General features: G+C 43.3%; 1 protein-coding gene across 1 annotated transcript; it reads left to right on the top strand.

Annotated features, from left to right (window-relative positions):
- Positions 1 to 1,398: 1,398 nt before the first annotated feature.
- On the top strand, positions 1,399 to 16,884 carry LOC308286103 (P2X purinoceptor 5-like; the record flags this gene model as incomplete). Its single annotated transcript, XM_080727060.1, has 12 exons — positions 1,399 to 1,451; positions 2,862 to 3,012; positions 3,459 to 3,530; positions 10,642 to 10,717; positions 11,023 to 11,119; positions 11,327 to 11,404; positions 11,670 to 11,805; positions 12,754 to 12,893; positions 15,841 to 15,934; positions 16,127 to 16,192; positions 16,393 to 16,456; positions 16,832 to 16,884. 12 exons carry the CDS (start codon positions 1,399 to 1,401, stop codon positions 16,882 to 16,884), a joined length of 1,080 nt encoding a protein of 359 aa, XP_080583186.1.
- Between the last annotated feature and the right edge of the window lie 7,135 nt (positions 16,885 to 24,019).

The following is a 24,019-nucleotide window of genomic DNA, read 5'->3' as shown; positions in this document are numbered from 1 at the left end:
TTCCCATTAAATACATTTCTGGCTGGTGACAAAGATTGTGCAAGTGATACGCAGAGAACTTTTGTTTCTTAGATCTTTCTAATGGAGCAAAGTTTATGTAGTGCCCATGGGGCGGGAACGAAACCGAACGATACCAGCCACGCAATACAGCCTATTCTGTGTAAATGCTTGCTGTATAAGTTGAATAGGAGATGGAGCGACGTAGATAGAGAGATACCTTTATTATCCCAAGGGGGAAATTCAGTATGTGTGTTGGAGTCACATACGTCATTCATGGTGACAAACGCTCCCCCCCGGTTATCTTGAGGAGAGTGAGGCTCGCTGGTGAAGCACAAAGGACAGTGCTTGGAGGCAAGAGAGAGACGGCTGCCTACCTTCTGTGTCGTTCTCCCCCTCTGCGTGTGTGTGTGTGTGTGTGTGTGTGTGTGTGTGTGTGTACCCCCTCCACTCCCAACAGGACCTTTGATATCTCTATCTCTCTCCTCTATAGTCACTGTCGTCCAGTCAGACTTTTTGACTGGACGACAGTGACTAAATCTGACCCTCTAATTGACACAATGCTTTGTGAACTCTTTTTAAGGTGATCTTCCCAGGTGGGCGAGGTTTGAAGGTTTAGGCATAGTTTCTGAGAGATTAATGTTAGGCTTAAGGTTAGGTTAAGAGCTTAGGGTTACCACCCCCACCTGGGCAAAACACCAGGGAAAGAGCAACTTGCAGATCAGCTTCACTATTTATGCACTACACTACAGCATTGTACAACAATGTATAAAATAATGCTTACTGTAAGTGGGTAATCGATTTGTTGACATAATTATAAAAGATTCTTATTTCAGTGGTTGGGGGCATGCGTTCAAGTGGCTAAATATGTCCTTTTACACAGAATAAGCCCATTCCCAAGATACAACGCAACCTCATGGTTGGATGTGACTTATGGGGGCTAGAAGTGTTACTGTAAATAGCAATAAAGAAACTGCTGGCTTATTGTGTCTAAAAAGACATATTTAGCCACTTGTACGCATGCCCCCATGCGTACGCATGCCCCACATTTGAGCACGGTAAACGCGATAAAACAATGGAACAAAGCAAATTAAAACATTTTAACACTCACTACTAAAAATATGAACCCTTGTTGTAAAAAAACAAAGTTGTCCTTTAAACTTTCTGTGTAAATGCTTGCTGTATAAGTTGAATAGGAGATGGAGCGACGTAGATAGATAGATACCTTTATTATCCCAAGGGGGAAATTCAGTACGTGCAACCACAGTGCAGGAAACATTGGGTCGCGGCTCATTATCTGGGTCACAAGCTATACTGTCGCAGGCATCTCACTCAACAAGCATCAGTCTTTCTGAGAAACATTAGAAAACATATGGAAACTTGAGAAACACCGCCTGAACGATGCCGCACCAGACAGTAGATGTCTCAGACAGCGGCCACAGAGATCGCTGGAGGTCACAGGAATAAAGCAAGGGTTAGAATGAACTATCAAAGTGAGATTGCATTGTGTCTGATCACAACACCATTGAAGGATCTATTTCACCCTTTGTTAGCCTCCTGGTTGGTCCCTGACTGACCAACCAGCAGGCTCTATCTGCCTTGTCCCGCCCTGGTTCCGCCTTTTTTATGTTGAATTAGCTCAAACATAATTTTTGGAGAAATAAAAACATTTAAAAACATGCTGATTCACTATGCTGCCACTGAGCAGCTCCAATTGACTGAAACAAAGTTTGAAATAAGAATTGAGCACACAGAATAACAATATGAAGCAACTGAATTAACATGGCAGTGGATGGAATGTCCCACTGAATGTCCCACCAAGACACAGCAACCAATGGGTGTGGAGAGGGGCAGGACAATGGGTGGGACTTGACAAAGGGTGAATTCCAGCTGCTGTCATCATTGTCTTCATTTGGCGCTGCTGACAGACACTGATCTGCGGCCGGCGACTGCGGCAGTCAGTGTGGGACAGGGGGCGTTGGTGTCTGAGTTCCTAATGTCCACATATCTGAAATCACTTCGCTGTCAAGATGGATTTTTTTGACTACAAGACAACAAAGTACATTGTCACCAAAAACAAGAAAGTTGGAATCCTGTATAGATGTATACAATTGTTCATTATCGGTTACTATATTGGGTAAGAGATCAATATCATCTTTTAATTTTATTGTATTGTCGTTATTGTGCAGCAGGCTGATAAATATCATGTTGACATTTAGAAAGGTTGTAGCTACAGGATCATACAGCCACTAAACATTATCTTGTAGGCATTTTGATTCAGAATTGATACATTTCAGCAATGATAATTATTATTAATTATTATATATTATTATTATGTCATAACCTATGTCTTCTTATACTTTCACAGACTGCACTGCAGCCTCTTCTTAAGAGTTAGACTAATAGACCGTATTCTTCTCTTAAGAGGATTGACATTTAGGGCTCTATTATGATCCAGGTCTTATGCCTTATGCCTTAACTTCTTTGCCTTTTTTTTTACTATTTTGAAAATGATTTTTAAATACTTCAAATACTGATCTACATCTGCACGTTCTGAGCTTGCAGATCAGCTATTTGAAATATTTTAAAAGAATGTGTATATATAGTAAAAAAAGGCAAAGAAGTTAAGGCATAAGACCTGGATCATAATAGAGCCCTTAATGTCTTAAGAGATTAATTGCATCGACACATTAAAGCCACACAAAGCCTGCCTACACTGTTCTGTTCATTATTAGATTTAATTTAGCTTTTGAGTGTTAAATCAACACATTCTGTTTTTGGTCTATTCAAGCTGGCCACACACAGTCCTTGTCAGAAGACCCTGGTTGAGAAACACTGTTTTAAAGTTTCCCTTCTTCATGCAGGTGGGTTTTTGTTTACAAGAAAGGTTACCAGGGCGTAGATGAGGCAGTCCAGAGCTCTGTTACAACCAAACTTAAGGGAGTTTCGGTTACAAACACCACCGGGTCTGGCATGGTGGTGTGGGGTCCAGAGGACTATGTCATCCCACCACAGGTAGTAATAATAATAATCATCATCATCATAAAAATAAGAATAATCACAATAATAACAGTAAATTTGTATTCTTATTATTACTATTATTATTGTTATTAATACATAATACATTATAATAACAACAATAATACCTGTTACAAATGCTACTTCAGATTTGGTCACTGTAATTGCGATTCAGTCACCTAATTTGCCATGTAGCCTCATTTATTTATTCATTTATTCATTGTCAATCAAGGACATAATTCTTTAGGCTAGTGTGGCATAATGCCTGTTGGCTATTCCTGTCAAGCTCTGACTATACAACAGGACATAGTCTATACGTATTATTACCATAAGGGCTAATGGGACAATTCAGAATCTGCTCTCAGTTCAAAGATCAATCCTGTTATACCATGATTGTAACATTGTGTTGTTGTTGTTGTTTTTTGTTTTTTTGTTTTTTACAGGGGGAATCCGTTCTGTTCATTGTCACCAGTTTCATAGAGAACCCAAATCAAAAGCAGGGTCACTGTGCTGAGGTAAGGGCATTTTATTACTAGAAAGACGCCCTAAGGGCGAGAAGCGACCTCGCCCTGAGGGTGAGGTAGCGATCTCCATATATGGGCATAAAATCTCCATATATGGGCATATATTGATGACATCAGATCTCCATATATGGGATACAATGGAGCTTGACATGAGGCGTGACACACTGACCTGAGCTGGCCGTTTTCATACTAGCTGTGACCTACTGTAGAGTCAGAACTATTGTACTTTGTACAATGCTTGAGTTGCAAAAAAGTTGTACTGTCTTCTAATGATAATCTGGACCAAGTTATCAGCTCAGGCGAGGCGAGGCGTTCTGCTATTTTCACAATAGAAAGTTACGTTTTTCAACTTCGACTTTCGACTTTCTCTGGTGGGAGTCGACTTGTGTAATGAAGTCGACTGAGTCGACTTGTCGACTTTTTCGTTAATGCCCTACAATGTATAAACATTGCCCTGTCTACTATACGGTAGCTCTGAGTCTGCAATTTATATTTAGATCCTATTGATTGATTCATCAGATCACAGACAGTACAATCTGTGTGTTTGTTGTGATGCTACAGTATAATGCTGGGCAAGACTGAGCAGTATGTCATATTTTCCACACAAAGGATATATTTTGGTGAATAAATGTTGACATTATTGTTTTCTTCAACATACCTGTCAACAATTTAAGGGTAGATTATTTTCTCTGACTTCTGCTACCCCATTCAATCATGACCTTGCCCCCTTCACTTATGCTAGTGTATAGGCCCTGGCTTTGTTTAACTCTTTTACTGCCACAGAATTGAACAAAAAGCTCAATCCACTGCCAGCTAAATTGAGAATTGTCGCTCATCTTTGAAGGCCTACTGGAGAAATTTGGTTTCGACTATAAAGACAACAATTATATGGCAACGAAGAATAGAATGTCTACTTTGCAACAGAAAAAGATTTCGAGTTTTTATCTTGTTCTGTTCATTAGCTAGAAGCTGCAGAATGTGGCCTAAAAACAGCTCTTTGAGAACATAAAGCTGAGAAAAATGCATTTTTGTGAAGAATACATTTTCAGGCAGAAATCTCTCTTTAGCCTTTTATTGTTGGCTTCAGTAACATCACACCTATGATCAGTGGTTGTTTACAAACAAATTCAAAAAAATAAAAACAAGAAAAAGTGTCTTTTTACACACTTTTAGTGTGTAAGAGAAGTAAGAGCAGTAGTAAGAGCAGTGCAGAACATTGACACAGTGACATGAGCTTCAGCCTGAATCCTGCTTCAGCTTTCAGGGTTCTCTTTATCTCACTGTGACACTACTGTGACACTACATGTCTACAGTACAGAGTGTATATGTGTGTGTGCGTGCGTGCGTGCGTGCGTGCGTGCGTGTCATTCAGCCTGCACAGGGCCTGGGGCTCCATTCTGTTTCACTCCAGCCAGGCTCCTCCGGAAGGGCTCCACCGGGTCTGCTGAACTCGTACACGAGCCCATGGTCGATCTGTAAATTATACAAATACATAATTACTATAAAATACATGAAAAATAGTACACCTTCAAGCTCACAACGCGTCACAGCAGAATGCGTGGAGGTTGGGGGCCTACTATTTTCATCAAAAGGCCGTTTTAGAAATGTCAACCCCTGCCTCTCTAACATTCTATGCACTTCCTGCTTACCACACAAATATATATATATATATATATATATATATATATATATAGTAATTATGTAAAAACAGCATTCATGGTCTGGAGAGGGCACTTTTTACAGATGGATAAAAGGGCAGGGGCTCAAGCCCCCTTTGATGTCTATGTGAGCATGTGCATGGTGCTGATTTACAGAAAAAAGTTTGTTTTTCCACGATGTGGAAATGAAGAATTAGGCTCATCATCATCGTCGACTCATCATCTAAAATCATAGCCAGGAAAATATCAAATAGTTTATATCTAAACAAATCAATTTACAATTTTGACATTTAGCAAATGACTTACAATAAGTTCATATATAACATAAAATGCAGTTATAGTAAATAGTTACCATGCATTTACTGTCACAGTGAAATTCCCTTTATACCCTGTATACCTATATAAAATGTCACAATGCAACATAGCTCTGTTTACACAAAGCTGTACTCCCTCCAACTGTATATCATATGTTCCCCATTTTCAACAATTTTTATTTGTAACACTTGCTTTGGCAATGTAAACGTATGTTTTCTCATGCCAATAAAGCTCCTTTGAATTGAACTGAAAAGCTACATCATCAGCTACTGATGATGATGATGATGATGATGATGATGACGATAAAAAGAAACCTCTCCCTCTCTCTCACACACACACGCATCGTACGCACGCACACACAAACTAAGCCAATAAATCCTAAATTCCCATCAAATAATCCTAGTAGGCTGTGCAGTGCACGTACACTACACGCGGTACGTGCACGCGCGTGATAGGAACTCCACGTGTGTCCTGAGTAGCGACAAAAACAAACCAAGCACGTGGATCCTAACTGCTTGGATCAAGTTACTGATCCGGTCCGGATACGGAAACATTTCTTGCATGTATGTGTACGTGTAAATAGCCGGATGCAGTAGGCGGGCTCTAGACCGGATCCCAATGTCGGAGTGGCAACACGTCGCAATGGAAAACCGTTACCCTATCTCACTGATCACTGACCATCCCCCCATCCCAGGCTTCCAGTTCCACACGGATGCTCTGTTATCACACAGTATACAACTATATACAGTATACAACTATACAATACATACATGCACTGGATTGGAAGTCTTACTTTGGACAGTAGAATCGTGGCCTCTGTTCTCCGAGGGGTCTCTACGCGGAAGCCATTCTTCATTGGCCAAATCGCCCAGTTCGTCTGTCTCTTCGCGGCGGTGGCGGCGGTACATGGGTCTCTGCTGCTGCGGCGATGTGAGCCCCCGGGCGGGGGGATCCATCCTACACGGGGGTCGAGCTCCGTCGGGATCGGTTTCCACAATATCACGAGGCTCTTGATCCACTTCTGGACCCCGGTTCTTCGCGACTGGCACCATCTTCAATCTTTTTATCTTCAATACCAACGGCTACAGTGATCTTTTTCTCTTCTTCATCATCATCATCATCATGATCATCATCACGACCACCACCACCATTCGTGGGCGCTGCCTGGTCCTGAGTCACCAACGCGGGTAGGTTTGTAATCCTAATTCTAACAAAGTTTGTTTCTATCCGTGGATCTGCTCTGCTGCTGGCTGCTGCTCCGGCCAGGGGGGGAGGGTCGCACTTCGGCGGAATGATACCAGCAAGTTGAGGCTGAGTTGGCCTAATACATCTCAATATTCTAGTACTGCTAAATACTACTACCTACTACAATTACTATACTACTAATACTATAAAACAACTGATTTCCGACAAAATGATCGCTTTTACCAACGTTTCTCTCTCTCTTTCTCTACTAACAGCCCGATGCATAAAACAATATAGTCCCTCAAGGCTGCTAGCAGCTAGCAGTGGCGTCAGTTCAGAACAAGCTAAGGTATGGCAACATGACTGGTGTCTGGTGAAGACACCAGTCATGTTGCCATACCTTAGCAACAGGCACGATGAAAAGTACATTTTTATTATTTCCCCCTGTCAAGGTATGGCAGCTGCATACCCCTGCCATACCCAATTGACGCCCCTGGCAGCTAGGCAGGCAGAGTCGCTCTGGGCAGGCGGAGCCAGGACAGTCTGTTTACTTTTTTTTTTAATGAAAGGTTTCCGGCTGTCCTCAAAACGACACCGACGACCAATTATGCATTCAAAAGTTGCGCAAGGACGTCTTTTATCATAATCCATAAAAAACATCAAACGAACGAACGGCCGTATTGGCCCTACTCGACCTCAAGAATTGGGGCGAACAGGAACGTTCAAAGCAGTATAAGAGTTAAGAAAGGTTGTGAACACAAGACAAATTGCAATTTTTATGACAGTATTGCACCAAAACGTCGCTGATCTACAAACTCACAATGTGTCACGATGCAACACTTTTTCGCTGATTTAAAAAAAAAGAAAAAAAATCCTATGATGACATGCCCAAAATATAGGCATTCCATGTGGTTAAGTCTGTCTTTGTGAAGGCTCCTGTCAATCATGCAGACCTGTCTTACAAAGTTTTTTTTTAAAGGTGTTCTGGGGCGCCCTTAAACCCTTTGTAGTGAAGCTGATCACTATAAGTATAACTATAAAAGTATATACAAAATCGATCTAAGTCAAGTGGATGGCAGAGTAGCTAGCTTAGGCTACACACCTGCTATAAAAATAACTAATATAGTGAGGGGAAAAAAAGAAACAAAAAAAAGATGAACTATATATTTGTTATTGCGACCGTAGGTCGCATTTACTACCAAAACCTCCCCTGGCTGTCTGTCAGTCAGTCAGTCCATCACACTGTTGCTCTGCTCATATCTCCACAACCGTTGCCCCCATCCATGCCAAATTTTGCACACACACTCCTTGACTGCCAAACTACAATCTCCAAGGACCCCCGGAGCCCCAGGGACCCCCAGGTCCCTGGGGGACCCCCAGATGTAAAAAATGACCAAATGTGCTCACACGTCACACGTCACACTTTTTCCCTGCTTATATCTCTGCACCCGTTGACCCGATCCATGCCAGATTTTACACACACACTCCTTGCCTGCCAAACTACAACCTCCAAGGACCCCCGGAGCCCCAGGGACCCCCAGGTCCCTGGGGGACCCCCAGATGTAAAAAATGACCAAATGTGCAAAAATGACCAAATGACCACCCCAACGGGGCTGCTCGCGGGGAATTCCCGGGGACCACCGACTCCTGGTGCTCCAGAACGGATGCAAAAGTGGTGGCGCCCCCAGTGGAGGACCCCCTGCCACTGCAGCGCACATAAAATGCCGTAACTCGGGCTAGGAGCGTCCGGGAGAGCCGGGGCCGGTACCTATTCGTCCGCCAAGGCAACGCGGAGACCCCACCCCTCATTTCTCACATGGCCCTATTCTAGCGCCACCTTCAGGCCGATTTTTAAAACACATTTTTGGACACTGCTCCTACAGTTTTTGCCCTAAAATCACGAATATCACTACACAGCATGTCTACACTCATGTCATCAACATGGATCAGGAAGATTTTGGAAAAACACATTTTTGCCCTATTTGTGGAGATAAGCCACCTACGGTCGCTTATCTCCCGATTAGGGAGTCTTACTGGTATGTTATGCGTCTGTTGGGTTGCTTGAGAGAGCGCACCACAACACAAAATACTTACATAAAAATGAAGAGCTCCCCAATCGTTCTCAAAGTGTGGTCCGGGGACCCTTGGGGGTCCCCAGCTAAATGATATATAATACTGCATGGAAGCGGGGATAGAACCCGGAGTTTCCACTTGTCAGTCCAACACACAAGCCATCACGCCAATCCAGCGCTGAATTTTATTGGCAGGGCTGTTGTATTTATAGTTAGGAAGTTATATGAACCAAATGGACCCTCATCTTGGGTATGTAGCCTGCTACGTGCATGTACAAATGGGACCATTTAATTGTACAGTGCACTCTCTGAGTTACACCCATGATGAGGGTTCATTTGGTTCCTACTTCAACCTTGTTGCCACCGCTGTTGGCTTGGCGGACTGTATGTTAGACTGATGAGTCAAAGCCTTGGGTTCGACTCCCGTTTAAGTGCATCGCCACATGTCAAGGACCTCTTGGGGTCCCCGGACCCACTTTGAAAATCAAAGCTCTATAATATAGTCTCATGGTAGCTTATATAAATATTTGAGATGATTTAGACGAACAGTTAAGTCGTAGTTTAAAATTAAAACAACTAGGCTATTTTGTGCAGCCGTTAAATCTTCCAAGTAGAGTTTAAAATAAAAACAAGGGGTCTGTGTGGTCAGTTAGCCTACCAACAAGTTTGTTAATTTTCAGCATTGTTTTCTACTTCTTTGTCGCGGGCGAGTACAATCACACAACCATAGAGTATATATAAAATAGAGAGCGGACGGGCCCCGCCCACACTATCATTTCAATGCAAGTGCTCAGTGGCGTTTTGAAGCAACGGCTACGTGCTAGCATGTAGCTAATCCAGGTGCATTCTGGGGAAAATTGGAACCAGCTCTGGTTCCAAAACGTCACGATTGACGTCACGAACGACGTCGACATCCATTGTACCCTATTGTAGACCCCAGCGCCGCGCTCTTATGCTCGTGCATGTATGTTTCACCCCGCCTGAAATTCCAGCTTTGGCCAGTAGGGCAGCCGCTTCAATGTTTACAAGCCGTTCTGGGGGCACACAAAAGCTGAAATTCATTTGCGAGCGCAGCTGGTTGTGGGGATCAATCAGGACCCAGAGCCATTCAAGGAGAGTCGGTGCAGAGTTAAATCATCTCCGTTCACATGGGGGCAGAGTTGGCAGAACTCTAAGGGCATGAGTAGCCTGTTTTGAGAGAGGCGCGTTTGGGAAACAGCTTTGTCGTCGTACCGGAGTGTCCTACGACGGGCTTGTACGACTGCGCTTTGGGAAACCCGGCCGTTGTCGTTATAAGGTGGAGCTTGCATTTCCAGCATAATGGTTGCAAGCTAGTTAACAACCTAAAACCTAGCTAGTAGCTAGGCTAGGGAACACATTTAAAGCAGCACAACAACACTAGTGTTTGGCCCATATTTGGCAGGTCAATATTTAAAGTGACCTGTGAGACTCATTTGACAATGACTTTCTCGCTGTCAAACACGGGTACTGTAGGCCCACTTTGTAGTTAAGTTTTCATCTGCTGAAAAGGTGTTCACTCTGCACACATGCTGTATCAGTGCTTTAATTATTTTACAAACAAACTACGTTCAAGGGTCTAGATTGTTGGTCAATACTTAAAGTGTGGTTCCTGTGGAAATAAGCCTCGGCTTTATAGGATCTCCTTTTAGTTGACCTTGTACCAGTGATTTGTACTGTCATGAAACTGTACCCTTTTGTATTGCAAACTTCTAATACATTCTTCAATCAATCAATCAATCAATGGTGCCTGCCACCCACAATAGTACACCCAATGAACTGAAGCCAATGAAGCTCTGCTCATAAGTGTCAGTTTATTGAACTGCAGCTATATTGTGTTATGTTTGTCTGCAGAGTTTCAGGGTGTTGGATGGCCACTGTACAGGCAACGAGGACTGTAAGGAGGGAGAGACTGTCGAGGCTGGACATGGTGGGATGTACTCCAGTGTTGTTTACTTTTTCCTTTTTTCTCTCTTTTGCATGCACTGTTATCTATTTGAAATGAGATTGTGTTTTAGTGTTGACAGACTGGATAGCTTGGCTTGGTATTGTTGAAAGACTAATTAGTTCACTGTTCTATTAATACTAATAAGTTAAACCAGAAATACTAACTGAGGATAATGGGGAACACTGAGGTTTTATTTGAACCATTTTTTTTTTTTTTTATCTTTTTCCCCCTCTGTACTTTATACATCTCTCCCATGGACTAATTCATTTTTATGATGCTCTCTGAAGGAGTTATGACTGGTCGGTGTTTGAAAAAGGATAACAACTCCACTGGTACCTGTGAAATATATGGCTGGTGTCCTGTTGAGGGACATGGCAAACCACAGTAAGGAACAGCACTAGTACACGGAAACACATGTGTTTTTTATTGCAAAGGTTACCCCTCATGAGAATTATTATATTAGAGTTTCAGACACCCTTTTTGAGTGCAAACCGTCACATTTTTTGTGTCCTTCTTTTGCAAATAAGACATAAGTAATCCACACACATTAACAACCTGTGTAATGGAATAACAAACCCTACTCTTTTACAGAGGACATCTGTTGAAGGCAGAAAACTTCACCATCTACATCAAAAACATCATTAGTTTCCCCAAATTTGACTTTTCAAAGTAAGCAATTTGAAACAATGGCCCGGATTCCTTTAAAAGTTGTATTTACTAAATACCTTCCATCATTATGCAATGTACAGTATGTCTTACTGTACCTACCACTATGCAATGTAAAGTATGTGTGTGTGTGTGTGTGTGTGTGTGTGTGTGTGTGTGTGTGTGTGTGTGTGTGTGTGTGTGTGTGTGTGTGTGTGTGTGCGCGCGCGTGCGTGTGCACGTGCACTTGCGTGTGCGCGTGTGTGCCTATTTGTTCTTCAAAACTCAGGTCCAATGTCGAAGGGAATGAATCTTATCTGAAGAGCTGTCGGTATGATGAGGACTTACATCCCTACTGCCCCATCTTTCGCCTTGGATACATTGCTAACCAATCGGGACACAACTTCCAGGACATGGCCACTTCAGTTAGTTTTACAGATTTGTATCGTTTTTAGTTTCATTTGTCCCAGTATTTTAACATTTATTATATTTGTTAAGTGGGTTAGGGTTAGGGTTAGGGGGTGAAGTTCAACCTTTAATGGTTCTTCATGCACCTTCTGATGTCATGTCACCTAACTTGCTACAGAAAATTGATTCAGAACTCGAAAAAGTGCTTTGGGGCACAGGTCTCTGCCAGGTCAGGAAATGTTTACACCTGCTGTGTGTCTAAACAATTGGCGCCTGGTGCAGTAACATGGCATACATGGCTAATATGAGAACCAGCAGAAATTGGCTTACAGGGTCTATAAACTCTGTGCATAACAGTAATCCCAGGTTTCCAGAATTTGGCATATCCTTTTCAGTTTCATTCTCCCATAGCTCCATTTGGCTCTGCCTTGGCTCTGACGCAAGTTCGTTTCTCTCCGGCAGAACCTCTGACGGATGTCTGTTAGGACTCTTCAATGCCTAGCCCGTTCTATCCACAGGGTATATTGCTCTAATAGCTATACCGAGAGTGCTGTGCTTATGTGCTTAGCTTAGTTATCGCTATGTCTGGCTCAGGGCTTTTTTCCAGCTCCATTTGAGGTTTTAACTGGAAACAAGTGAAGTCATATGTGTATTTCCGGTTCAAAACGCTGTTATATGTGAGACTAGAGTTAATTGACCTCGTATCAGTACAACTGGAATTGTGTCACTTGTCCTATCAAAAGGTGCATGTTGAGATCTTGTTGATGAAAAAACTATTCCAAAAACGTCAAGGAAGAAGATTTAGCTTGAGATTATATATATATATGTGGAAGATTTCAGTTAGCATACTATAAATCATAACACTGGCTTTGAATATACACTGGCTTTGAATTTACAGTATTTGGTATTTCTTCACATTTGTAATGATTGATTGATTGTAAACTGTGCTCTCTTCTTTTTTCAAGGGAGGGTTGATTGCCATTCTAATAGAGTGGAACTGTGACCTTGACAAGGGAAATTCTCATTGTCGTCCACGTTATCACTTCACTTGTCTCGACATCAATGCCTCCAACAATATAACGTCGTCGTCAGGTTTTAACTTCAGGTGATTTGCACTTCAGCCAGTTAGACAATACTGTATTTTGATTGTCTTAAGTAACAGCTCTTTCTTATACCTTAACTTAAAGGCCTGTCCATACTGTCTCCGACCACCGAACCTTGAACTTTCCGACATGCAGCTTTCCGAACTCTAATTCGGGGTAATGCTTTTCAGAAAATGCATTGACGTCATTTTGTAGTTGAACCGGCCCTTTCTGACGAAAAGTTCGGTGGTCGGAGAAAGTATGGACAGGCCTTTAAGTTTAATGCATAACAGGTGGTACTTAAGGCAATCAAAATAGGGCCTTGTCTCACTGTGTCTTCTGGAATCAATTGTAAGGTGTAAGTGATATTCTTTGTTAAAGTAAGTGACAAGCTCAGTAACAAATGTCTAACCATCTCTGCAATTCTTTAATAAACAGAAAATACATTTTCAGGCCGGAACACTAATTTCATCAAATCAGGAGAAAGAACTCATACAAGATACAGAATAAATATGAAATTGGTGATACAAAAATGTTGCAGACATTGAGACCGCTGTATAATAGTGTTTGTTTGTTCACTCTCTCCAGACATTTAAAGGACTAGTTCACCCCCAAAATGACTTACCGGTATTGTCTTTTAATTCTAAATTTCTATCCCACAATTTTGTAACCCATTTTTTCACCCAGTGCCAATTGCCTATGTAATCCTGGGCTCTGCTCTCCCTCTGCTGCGCCTGGGGAGGCAACGGACTGACCTCATGCTTCCTGCTATGCATGAGGAGTCCAAGTTGCTTCTTTTCACCTGACAGTGGAGATTTCCCTGGTTTGGACGTAGCGCGTGGAAGGAACACGTTATTCCAACCAGTTCCTTTCCCCTCCATCAGGCGCCCCGGCTGGCCAGGGGGAGGCATTATTGAGACTAGGATTACGTGCATGTTTTTGTGAGGGTATCAACCCTAGGAGACACAGGGAGAACATGCAAACTCCACACAGAAAGGCCCTATCGCCAACCCCACCTAGGGTGTGGGCGCTGATGACGCGGAACCGGTATTTTCTTCCTATTGATTACTCATGCCATGGAGACTAGAGTTCAATAATTATTTTTTGTATTTGTTGCATTCCTAAGACAAAAAAATGATTCCAATGAATTTACCCCCATTGATTCCAAATGGGGACCCAAATGCATTTCGGTCCCCCATCTGGAATCAATATATTTACTATAATCACATTTTTGTCTTGAATGCGACAAATAATTTGTTTCTAAGGGAGGGGTCGTTTTTTATTGAGGGGTGTTACTGGAGAAAATGTATAAGCCCTTTTATAAAATGCCATGACCCTCCCTCTCAATTGGGGAAAAAATCAGTGACCCTCCCCAAGCATTAAAATAAAAAAGATTGACCCTCCCCTACAACATGGCGTTTACCACAGTAAAATTATGCCTATAAAACCTATATTATTATATTCCTAACCAGTGGCGAGAACAGAACAGAGATTTTTTTTCTTTCTTTCTTTTTTTACTGTAAATAATTAGGATTTTTTTATGGTTAAAAACGGGTGCGGGCGGCAGCAGCAATGAACAATAATGAATAGGCTAATATAATCCATTGAGATCCCAGCTGCACTTCATCCCAAAAACACATTTCCAAATATAAACTAACACACCCTCCAAACTAAAGTAACACACAGTGAGTAGCCTATAGTGCTGCTAGTGTAAAAGTCAACGTGGACATCACATAAAAGGTGAGAAGTGCTCACAGGTTGAGAACAGGTTATTTGACATCTAGGTTACAGATTAAACAGTTGACACATGTGCACAAACAGAGAAGGCTTGTAACTGCTGCCATTCATTTTGTGCTGTTGATTGCCTGTCGTCAAATCTGGGTCAAATGCGCATTTTCAACGAGCGGTCGTTAATTCTTTTTAGCACCTTTTCACTTGTTACTTTAGGGAGGGGGGATACAGTTCTGACAACCATTGTTTCTGCCTTACACAGCTCTCCATTGTTTTAGGAAAATACATTGTAGTATAAACACAGCCACTTCAGTTCATTCACACTAACTGCAGTGACTGTGGGGCATTTCCAGGGATGGCACCCAGGGTTTGTCATTAAATGAAGCAGAAGGCTGTTGACAATGGTTGCATAAGTGCCTGTACCTCTGGAGCCATTGTTTGCTTTTGAAAAATTGCATGACCCTCCCTTGAATTCAAAGTGAAATCAGCAGACCCTCCCTAGGACTGAAATTAAAATAGCATGACCCTCCCCTATTTTCCTCCAGTAACACCCCTCAATAAAAAACGACCCCTCCCTAAATTGAACTCAAGTCTCCATAGCGTGAGTAATCAATAGAAAACAAGTCACTTTGGGAGTGAACTAGGCTACTCGTACTCGTTTAATATGACTGATTCTAGAAATGATTACCATGGGAACATGTTTTACAGCAGTTTTTTCCTTATATTTTTTAAAACCAGAAGATATCACTTACATCACCTTTGAAGTCCCTCTACTTGTTTATAAAGCTGCTAATGTGTTAGGGCTGGGTTGTTTAAAATGTTCTATTGGGGCATGCTAGATATCCCAGATTATGGAATGCCTAAAGAGATTAGAGAGACAGGCTCTGTAGTAATCGATCAAAATATATATATATTTTAACCAAACCTTTATATAGCCCTACTTCTCACCATTTTAACACATTTTATTTCATTTACTGGTTGATTATGTGCTTCACTTAATAATTTTAGTGTGTGTGTGTGTGTGTGTGTGTGTGTGTGTGTGTGTGTGTGTGTGTGTGTGTGTGTGTGTGTGTGTGTGCGCGCACGCACACATGTCTGTGTGCGTGGTATATGTGTGTGTGTGTGTGTGTGTGTGTGTGTGTGTGTGTGTGTGTGTGTGTGTGTGTGTGTGTGTGTGTGGATTGATACATAGTTAAATGGGCATAAATACTGAACAGTAATATGTTGTTATTTTAACAGATACGCTCACTATTACAAAAATGCTGCAGGGGAAAGCTACCGAACTTTATTCAAAGTCTACGGCGTGCGCTTTGACATCACGGTACATGGAAAGGTATGGGAAATACAACACCATAGAAACAAGTCAATTGAAATGTTCAAGAAAACGTGTAACAACTGTCATTTATTCTTGGATATGGAGATTATTTTGGACGATGGCAACCTAGGCTTTTTGTGTGTGCAAGTGACACACTATGTGTGATTATTTTTTAACTAACCTACTTGTAATTTCCACTGTCTTTCTTAGGCTGGAAAGTTCAATATAATTCCAACATGCATCAATATAGGCTCAGGACTGGCGTTGTTGGGTGCTGTAAGTGTAATTCATTTTGAACACTTTGCTAAGAATTAACTTAAAAATGACAGATCTATGGTTTTTGGATATAATGTTATGTTATCTATGATGCCATGATGAATATTCTAAACAACACAAATTTGAACATTTATTTTCTTTAATATCTGCTCCATATGAAATTACATGCCTCAATGTGTACAATGTTTTAATTTCAACAGGGAGTATTCATCTGTGACAAGGTCCTACTCCATCTGATGAAGAAAAGGACTTTTTATCAGGAAAGCAAATTTGAGAAAATAATGTATGTCAATATAACAAATTTTGTTGTTTTTGTGCCATTTGGTTTTGTAATGTGACATCAGCTAAACGGACAAACTAACTGAAAGTAGATTTCAAGGATTCCTGTGATATCATTATACTAAGCTAATCAACATAAAAGTATAACATTTATGAATTGGGTAATTATAGGCCTGCAACAGCCACAATTAACGTTGCAAATTACAAATGTTATTAAAGTTTCTTAAAAACATTTGAGGAAATCAGACTTTGGCAAGTACTGTACAGTATATATGTCATATTACTTACAACCATAATGACAAAGTGGGGGCGATTTTCAAATCTCCCTAAAGTTCTGTCACTCTTGCCTTCTTTCCACAGAAATAAGGGTGCATCTCAACACGATGGTACAGAAGACACTGTGCAGGTTATGACCGATATAATGACTCACTCGTGGCAACGTACTTTAACTACAGCGCACAACTATTAGCGCTCCTCATAACACATGTTGTAGTCTGCTGTTGTGTACGTGCACCATACTAATGCTTCCGATGCGTGCATCGCTGAATACAGTCCCCGTCTCTTAAAGAGACACACACACTAGTACTGCAATGTTCATTCACATGACATCTCCCCTCCCTTGAGTCGGAGACAGTGTATACTGCAGAATACAAAATTAGTACAAATAGTATGGACTCAAAATTAGCAGTGCAATAGAAAACCCTCTGTATCAACAAGAAATAGAAATAGTGCTGTGATAAATAAACATCCCTCCCCCTCTTTTTTTTTTTTTTTTTAACAGAGAAGGCACAGCATAAACAATGACACGAGGTCATGGGGTGGACTACCCAGTCACCTCTATAGCTGCCGGAGATTATTCTGCTCCATTGCGGCAAGCTATACGTCATTAACAAACAAAGTCATTAAACCTGTCAGGCGGGCGGACCACTCTGCCCCTGGAGGTCACCCGAGCCGGTTCTGGAAGACGACATGCAGGCTCCTCCTGGACAGGCTCTCGAACTGGAAGACGATCTGCTGGCTCCGCAAGCTCTCGATCAGGGGAAACAGTCTCTCTCGCCGGTGACGCGGCCCCTCTGGCAGGTGAACTCGGAGGTGTAAACTGGGTAGGTGACTGCTGCTCGCCCACCTGTGTGCTCTCCCCCTCACCAGGAGGGAACGTTGGTCGCAGATGGCGTCTGTTTCTCCGCAGGGTCCCGTGGTCCGTCTGGATCAGATAGGACCTCGGAGTTGAGTGTGGCTGTTGAACTGTCGCCGCCGTTGTCCAGCCAGACTCCCCGTCGAGCTTCACTGCCACGCTCTGCCCTGGGTAGAGAGGTGGAAGCGCTCTGGCACCGTAGCGTCGGTCGTAGGCATGTCTGTAGCTCCTCTTCGCCTTGGCATCAGCCTCACGCACCCTTGTGAAGTTGGGCCACTTAGGCAACAGGACTTTTTCAACTGCAGGCACCGTCGTCTTGATCTGACGGCCCATCATCAGCTGCGCAGGACTGGCACCCGTGGCTTGTATTGGAGTAGCTCTGTAGCTCATGAGAGCCAGGAACGGATCATCCTGCCGTAGAATCTTCTTTGCTGTCTGTACTGCCCTCTCAGCCTCGCCGTTGCTTTGAGGATAGTGAGGACTGGAGGTGATGTGCTTAAAGTCATAGTTTACAGTGAAACTCTCAAACACTTTGCTTACAAACTGTTTTGCATTGTCCGTGTGGAGCTCATCTGGGCAACCCCACCTGGAGAAGATATTCTTAAACCGGGCAATTGTGGTCTCACTCTTCATGTCTGGTAGATGAGCTATTTCTATGTAACGAGAATAATAGTCAACAACTACCAAGTAGTTTCCTTTCTCATACTCACAGATGTCCGCACCGATCACCTGCCAGGGCCTCTGTGGCAGTGGAGTTGTAATCAGAGGCTCCTTTCTCTGAGTAGGTCTGACTCGCATGCACTCGGGACATTTAGTCACCAGTTCTTGGATTTCATTTTCCAACCCGGGCCACCACACACTCATGCGTGCCCGTTCTCTGCATTTGGTGATGCCCTGGTGTCCATCGTGCAACCGCTGGAGTATCTCTTTCCTCATGCTGTGAGGAATCACGATGCGGTCTCCGTATAGCACGAGACCCTTCGATGTTGACAGGCTGTTACTGCAGTGATGATATGCTTTGCCCTGTGCCGGTACACTGTTCACGTACTGCGGCCATCCTTCTGCAATCAGTCTGCTCACCACCAGCAGCTCAGTGTCCATCCTCGTCTCCTCCTTGATCTTCTCCAGTTTGGATGGTGACACCGGCCATGCCGTGTGAGCTGCATCTTCGAACGCTGAAACATCACAGGTTAGTTCTGACACTTCACTCAGAATTACAGGTAATGGCTGTCTGGAAAGTGTGTCAGCTACTGTCAGTGTCTTCCCAGGTACGTACTCTGCAATGGGGTTGTACTTCATCATGCGCATGAGCAACCGCTGGCACCTCAGGGGAACATTATCGAGGTCTTTGTTGTTGATCAGAGGGACCAGTGGCTTGTGGTCCGTATGGACTGTGAAGCTGTCCAGGCCATATAGGAAAGTGGAGAATCGTTCACAGGCCCAAACAGCAGCCAGACACTCTTTCTCTATTTGCGCATAGCGCTTCTCAGCATCAGTTAGTGTTCTTGAACAGAATGCTACTGGTTTCAGTCCATCTGAGTGTCTCTGTAGCAGTACACCGCCTAGCCCGTAGCTGCTTGCGTCTGTACTCACTACTGTAGGTTTGCGTACATCATAAAATGCTAGTGTAGGTGCAGTGGAGATGATTCGCTTTACCTCATTGAAGGCCTCGTCTTGTGCTGCATCCCAGTTCCACACGGCCTCGCACTTCAGCAGGTCGTTGAGTGGTTTTATCACTTCTGACAGGTTAGACAGGAAGCGTCCGAGATAATGGACCATACCTAGGAACCTCCTCAGGCCAGGCACGTCACTTGGTGGCTGTAGCTCTGTGATGGCGCTCACCTTTGCGGGGTCAGGCTGGATGCCCTCACTGTTGATTTGATGTCCCAAGTAGTTCAGCTGCCTTTGGCGCAGGAAGCACTTCTGGTCATTGAGCTTCAGGCCCGCGTTCCCGAGGATACGCAGAACATCCTGGAGTCTCTGTTCGTGCTCCATGTCGTCTCTTCCATGGACTAGAATGTCGTCCATGTACACCTCGACTCCCTCTTGGCCTCGAAACAGAACTGACATTTCTCTCTGAAAGATCTCCGGTGCACTGGAGATCCCGAAAGGAAGACGTTTGAAAAAGAACCTACCCACTGGGGTGATGAACGTGGTCAGTTTAGCAGTGTCTTTCTCTAGTGGAATTTGCCAGAAACCGCTCGCCGCATCGAGCAGGGAAAACACTCGAGACTCTGCTAGCTTTGGCAATATGTCATCTATGGTGGGCAGAACAAATCTCTCTCTTTTCACAGCAGTGTTTAATCGCTTGAGATCAACACAGATCCTCACCTCACCACTTTTCTTGGGGACTGGAACCATTGGGGCGCACCACTCAGTTGGCTCCGTGATCTCCTCTATGACGTCACATTTGAGCATCCTTGCGAGCTCCGCCTTGACTTTGGGAAGCAGAGGAGCCGACACCCTCCTTGCCGTGGTGACACTGTACGGGACGGCATCCTCCTGCAGGCATATTTTCACAGGCTTTATTTTTAAGAGGCCCAGATCCGCCCCAAACGTGCTTTGTACCTCCTCCAATCTCTTCACCAGTCCCATGGCTACTGCAACTTCACGGCCCAACAGGTTGCTGCCATGAGCCGTCTTGATCACATGGATGTTGAACTTAAACTGCTTGCCCTTGCGCTTAGTCACAGCAGTGAACAGACCTAGACAGTCAAGCCTACCTCCAGGGCTATCGAAAGCTGTGCGATCACCAGATAACAAGGGCGGGTATTTGAGCTGGCGATAAGTGTCATCTGAAATCACACTGGCGTCTGCACCAATGTCAATTTTGAAAGTGACAGGAGTGTCACAGATCTTCAGTTTAACAGTCCAAGGCCTATTAGAATCTGCCACATAGAGGTATTTTGTTTTTATCTCACCAATGAACTGCATCTCGCCGTAGCCATCATCCTGCTGCTCCATTGTTGTCAGTTCATTCACTCTCGCTGAGCGGCACACAGCGGCAAAATGTCCAATCTTTTGGCAGTTTCTACATTTCGCCTGCCTGGCTGCACACTGTACGCTGTTAGGGTGGTTCCGCCCACACCTGAAGCACCTTGTCTCTGTGGCACCCCCATCGCGATGTCCTGCTGCTGCCGCTGCTGCTCCCTGGAAACCGCCGCTGCCTCGTGTCCTTCCCCGTCCTCTTTGTTGTAGGAAAGGTGCAGCGTGTGCGTTGTGTCTGACTTCACTCAGGGACGTCGCAGCTCCGCAGTTACAAATGTGCAAGCGACCTCACTCAGGAATGTTGCATCACCCGAGCCAGAATTAGCCTGTTGACTAACTTGCCCTTTTATCTGCTCAGACTGTCTCACCATCTCCACAGCCTTCTCCAGCGTTAGATCTGCTGTTAACTGTAGTTTCTCTGACAGTTCCTTATCCAGGATCCCGATCGCCAGCCTGTCTCGAATATTTTCAATCTTCGCTGCTCCAAATTGACAGGTCTCAGCCAACTCGTAAAGCGTCCGGATATATTCCTCCGCCGACTCGCCCCTCTTCTGTGAGCGGAGGTAAAAACGAGCCCGTTCGTGAATGACGTTCACTTTAGGAATGAAGTAATCATTCAGCTTTCCCAGCACAGTCTCATAGTCATCATTGTCCTCCCCAACCTCGAAAAGTAACGTGTTGAAAACTTGCTCAGCCTCCCTTCCGAGCGCATACAGCAAAGTGCTAACCTGTACAACTGCATCTTCCAGGTTTAGCTTCGTGGCTAGCCGGTAGCGCTGGAACCGTTGGCGCCACTCCGGCCACTGATCCGGGTGGGTAAAATCAAAGTTGTCGGGAGGGTTAAACTTGGCCATCTTCACCGCTTGACTTCTGACACCATGTGCAGGTTATGACCGATATAATGACTCACTCGTGGCAACGTACTTTAACTACAGAGGTTGTTTATTAGCGCTCCTCATAACACATGTTGTAGTCTGCTGTTGTGTACGTGCACCATACTAATGCTTCCGATGCGTGCACCGCTGAATACAGTCCCCGTCTCTTAAAGAGACACACACACTAGTACTGCAATGTTCATTCACATGACAGACACGAAAGGATTGGAACAGCAGCAGCTGACAGACCTATCACCAGAGAATTAATCACCATGGACACTGATCAGTGGCCTACAACAACCGCCGAATAAGATGCACCATCAGGGGCATCACAAGGGTGGGAAAAGTGGGACTGAGTTACTAGGGCCCAAGGTGGAGGGGCCTTAATTATTATATACTTTAGCTATCTATAGCTAAAGTATACTTTAGCGATCTACTATCTGCGGCAGATAGCAGATCTACAAGCTCACAGCGCGGCACCGAGTGCTGCTCTGCAAGCTTGTAGATCTGCTATCTGCCGCAAAGAGAAGTCCGGTTTCCCTATAGAGGCCAGTTATGAAATTCACAAAAATGTATTCATCTCTTAACTCCAGATCATGTTCTGGTTTAAAACAAGCCTTTCTCCACTGGCCGTTGTGCAATTGATTGCACTGAACGTGGTTGTAATTTTTCTGTTCTGAGTGGAAGAAAATACGTTCACTCAAAAATTTCAGAAATACTCCGATTACTTTTACCCCAAGCCTCCAAAATATGAAAGAAAAAAACTATAAAATACTGTGGCACTTTACATAGAAGGTTTTTCTTCATAACTCATGAACCAAGCATGATAATAGAAACTATGTGATGTCTACAATGTGATGTCTACAAAGGATTACAATGATATCATGTACAGCATCATAAACTGTCCAGGAGAATAGTATCACAGTATTTTATGTCTGTTGCATATACAGTCTTTTGCATACATGTTGTGTAGAGGCCAATTTGTGTTTTTACCCATAACTCCACCGAGTAAAACATTCTGTGCACACTTACCAGAGGCCAAGGAAAAACCTATGCCCTGCATTTTTCACATCTGCCTTTTATAGCGCCACCAGAAGGCCGACTTACAGTATGTAAAACACATTCTTCAATACTACTCCTTCAGATTTGATCCAAAAATCACACAAATCAGTACACAGTATCTCTACAGTGATGTAATCATGACGGATTTATCAGATATGTCATATTCTATATAATTGGCTAACATTGGATTCCAAAGTTTGCAGGATTGCTCCTTTTTTAACAAAATGCTTCAAATCATGAATGCAGCCTGCTATGTTTGTGAAATTTTGCACGCACATTCCCACTAGGCCAAGGAGCAGATTCCACCCTTCTCACATTGGCCTGTTATAGCGCCACCAACGGGTCAACTTTTGCCATACACATTTTTGGAACAAAATGCCTCAAATCCCGCATGCAGCGTCTGATTGCCGTGAAAGGCCAAAGAACGCGTGGCACCCTTTTCACTTTGGCCTATTATAGAGCCAAAAAAACCTACCTGACCTGCCGGAGACCTGTTCTCGGAAGAACACTGCTTCTAGTTTTTCTTTGATTTATTTTCCCACTTGCCTTGCTTTTCCTGCTTTTTTTCCTTTCCTACTTTTTCTGGCTTGGCCACTTTATCGCTGCTTGCAGATATAGATATTTTTTGTTTTTAATGAAACTGTTGTGCAACCATCCTGGGGATTGAGGGTGGGGGAGGGGGGATAGGGGATGGGGTTTTTTCACACTCATAATATATGCATTAGCATTGATATGTTTATGACAAGATGTATGCACCTGAGACTGTTTACCCACCTCTGGGGTAATTTCTCTTTAAAAATGAATAAAAAGATTTGAAAAGAGAAATTGATTTTGCATGAAACATAATGACATAAGCAAGCTTTGCGCCCTGTTAAGTCAGTCTCTGAGCTGGTATATTTCCTGATATATTCCCAGCATAAATCCCTGACAAATTAACATTGCTGAATCTGACCACCAACGTGGGAATTGTCGGAAATGCTGGTACGATCAAAATATGAGCATAATATGGCCATAAAGTGCTTGATGAATCTGGCCCAATATGCCCATTCCCAAGATGCACAACAATCTTTCATGGGCAGATGTGACTAGTAGTGTTACTGTAATAAAGAAATCATTGGCTTATTTTGTCTAAACACTTGCATGCACTGGAATCAAAATTTCTAAACATGCTAAAGTGATATAGAACAAAGTAAATTAAAACATTTCAACACTAACCTTTACTTTTTTCTAATTGCAATCTAAAATATGAACCCTTGTTGTCTCAAGAATATGTGAAGGATCACACTTACTGTATGCAAATAAGCTTGTAATAAAAATCAACTTGCTTGGCCTTATGCAAAGCCAGTGCAATTCATTTGTGTTTAGGACACAGGGTGCAGAGTCACACGTGGTGGAATAGTGACATTGAGAGTGTGACCTTCATAAATATTGAATGAATATTTCTATAGACATGATAACTTGTGAAATGGGACATTCTGCTAAAGAAGA

This window comes from Nannobrachium achirus (assembly GCF_963921795.1).
Source record: "Nannobrachium achirus genome assembly, chromosome: 5".
Classification (NCBI taxonomy): Eukaryota; Metazoa; Chordata; class Actinopteri; order Myctophiformes; family Myctophidae; genus Nannobrachium; species Nannobrachium achirus.
This window is presented reverse-complemented; position numbering and strand designations above follow the sequence as displayed.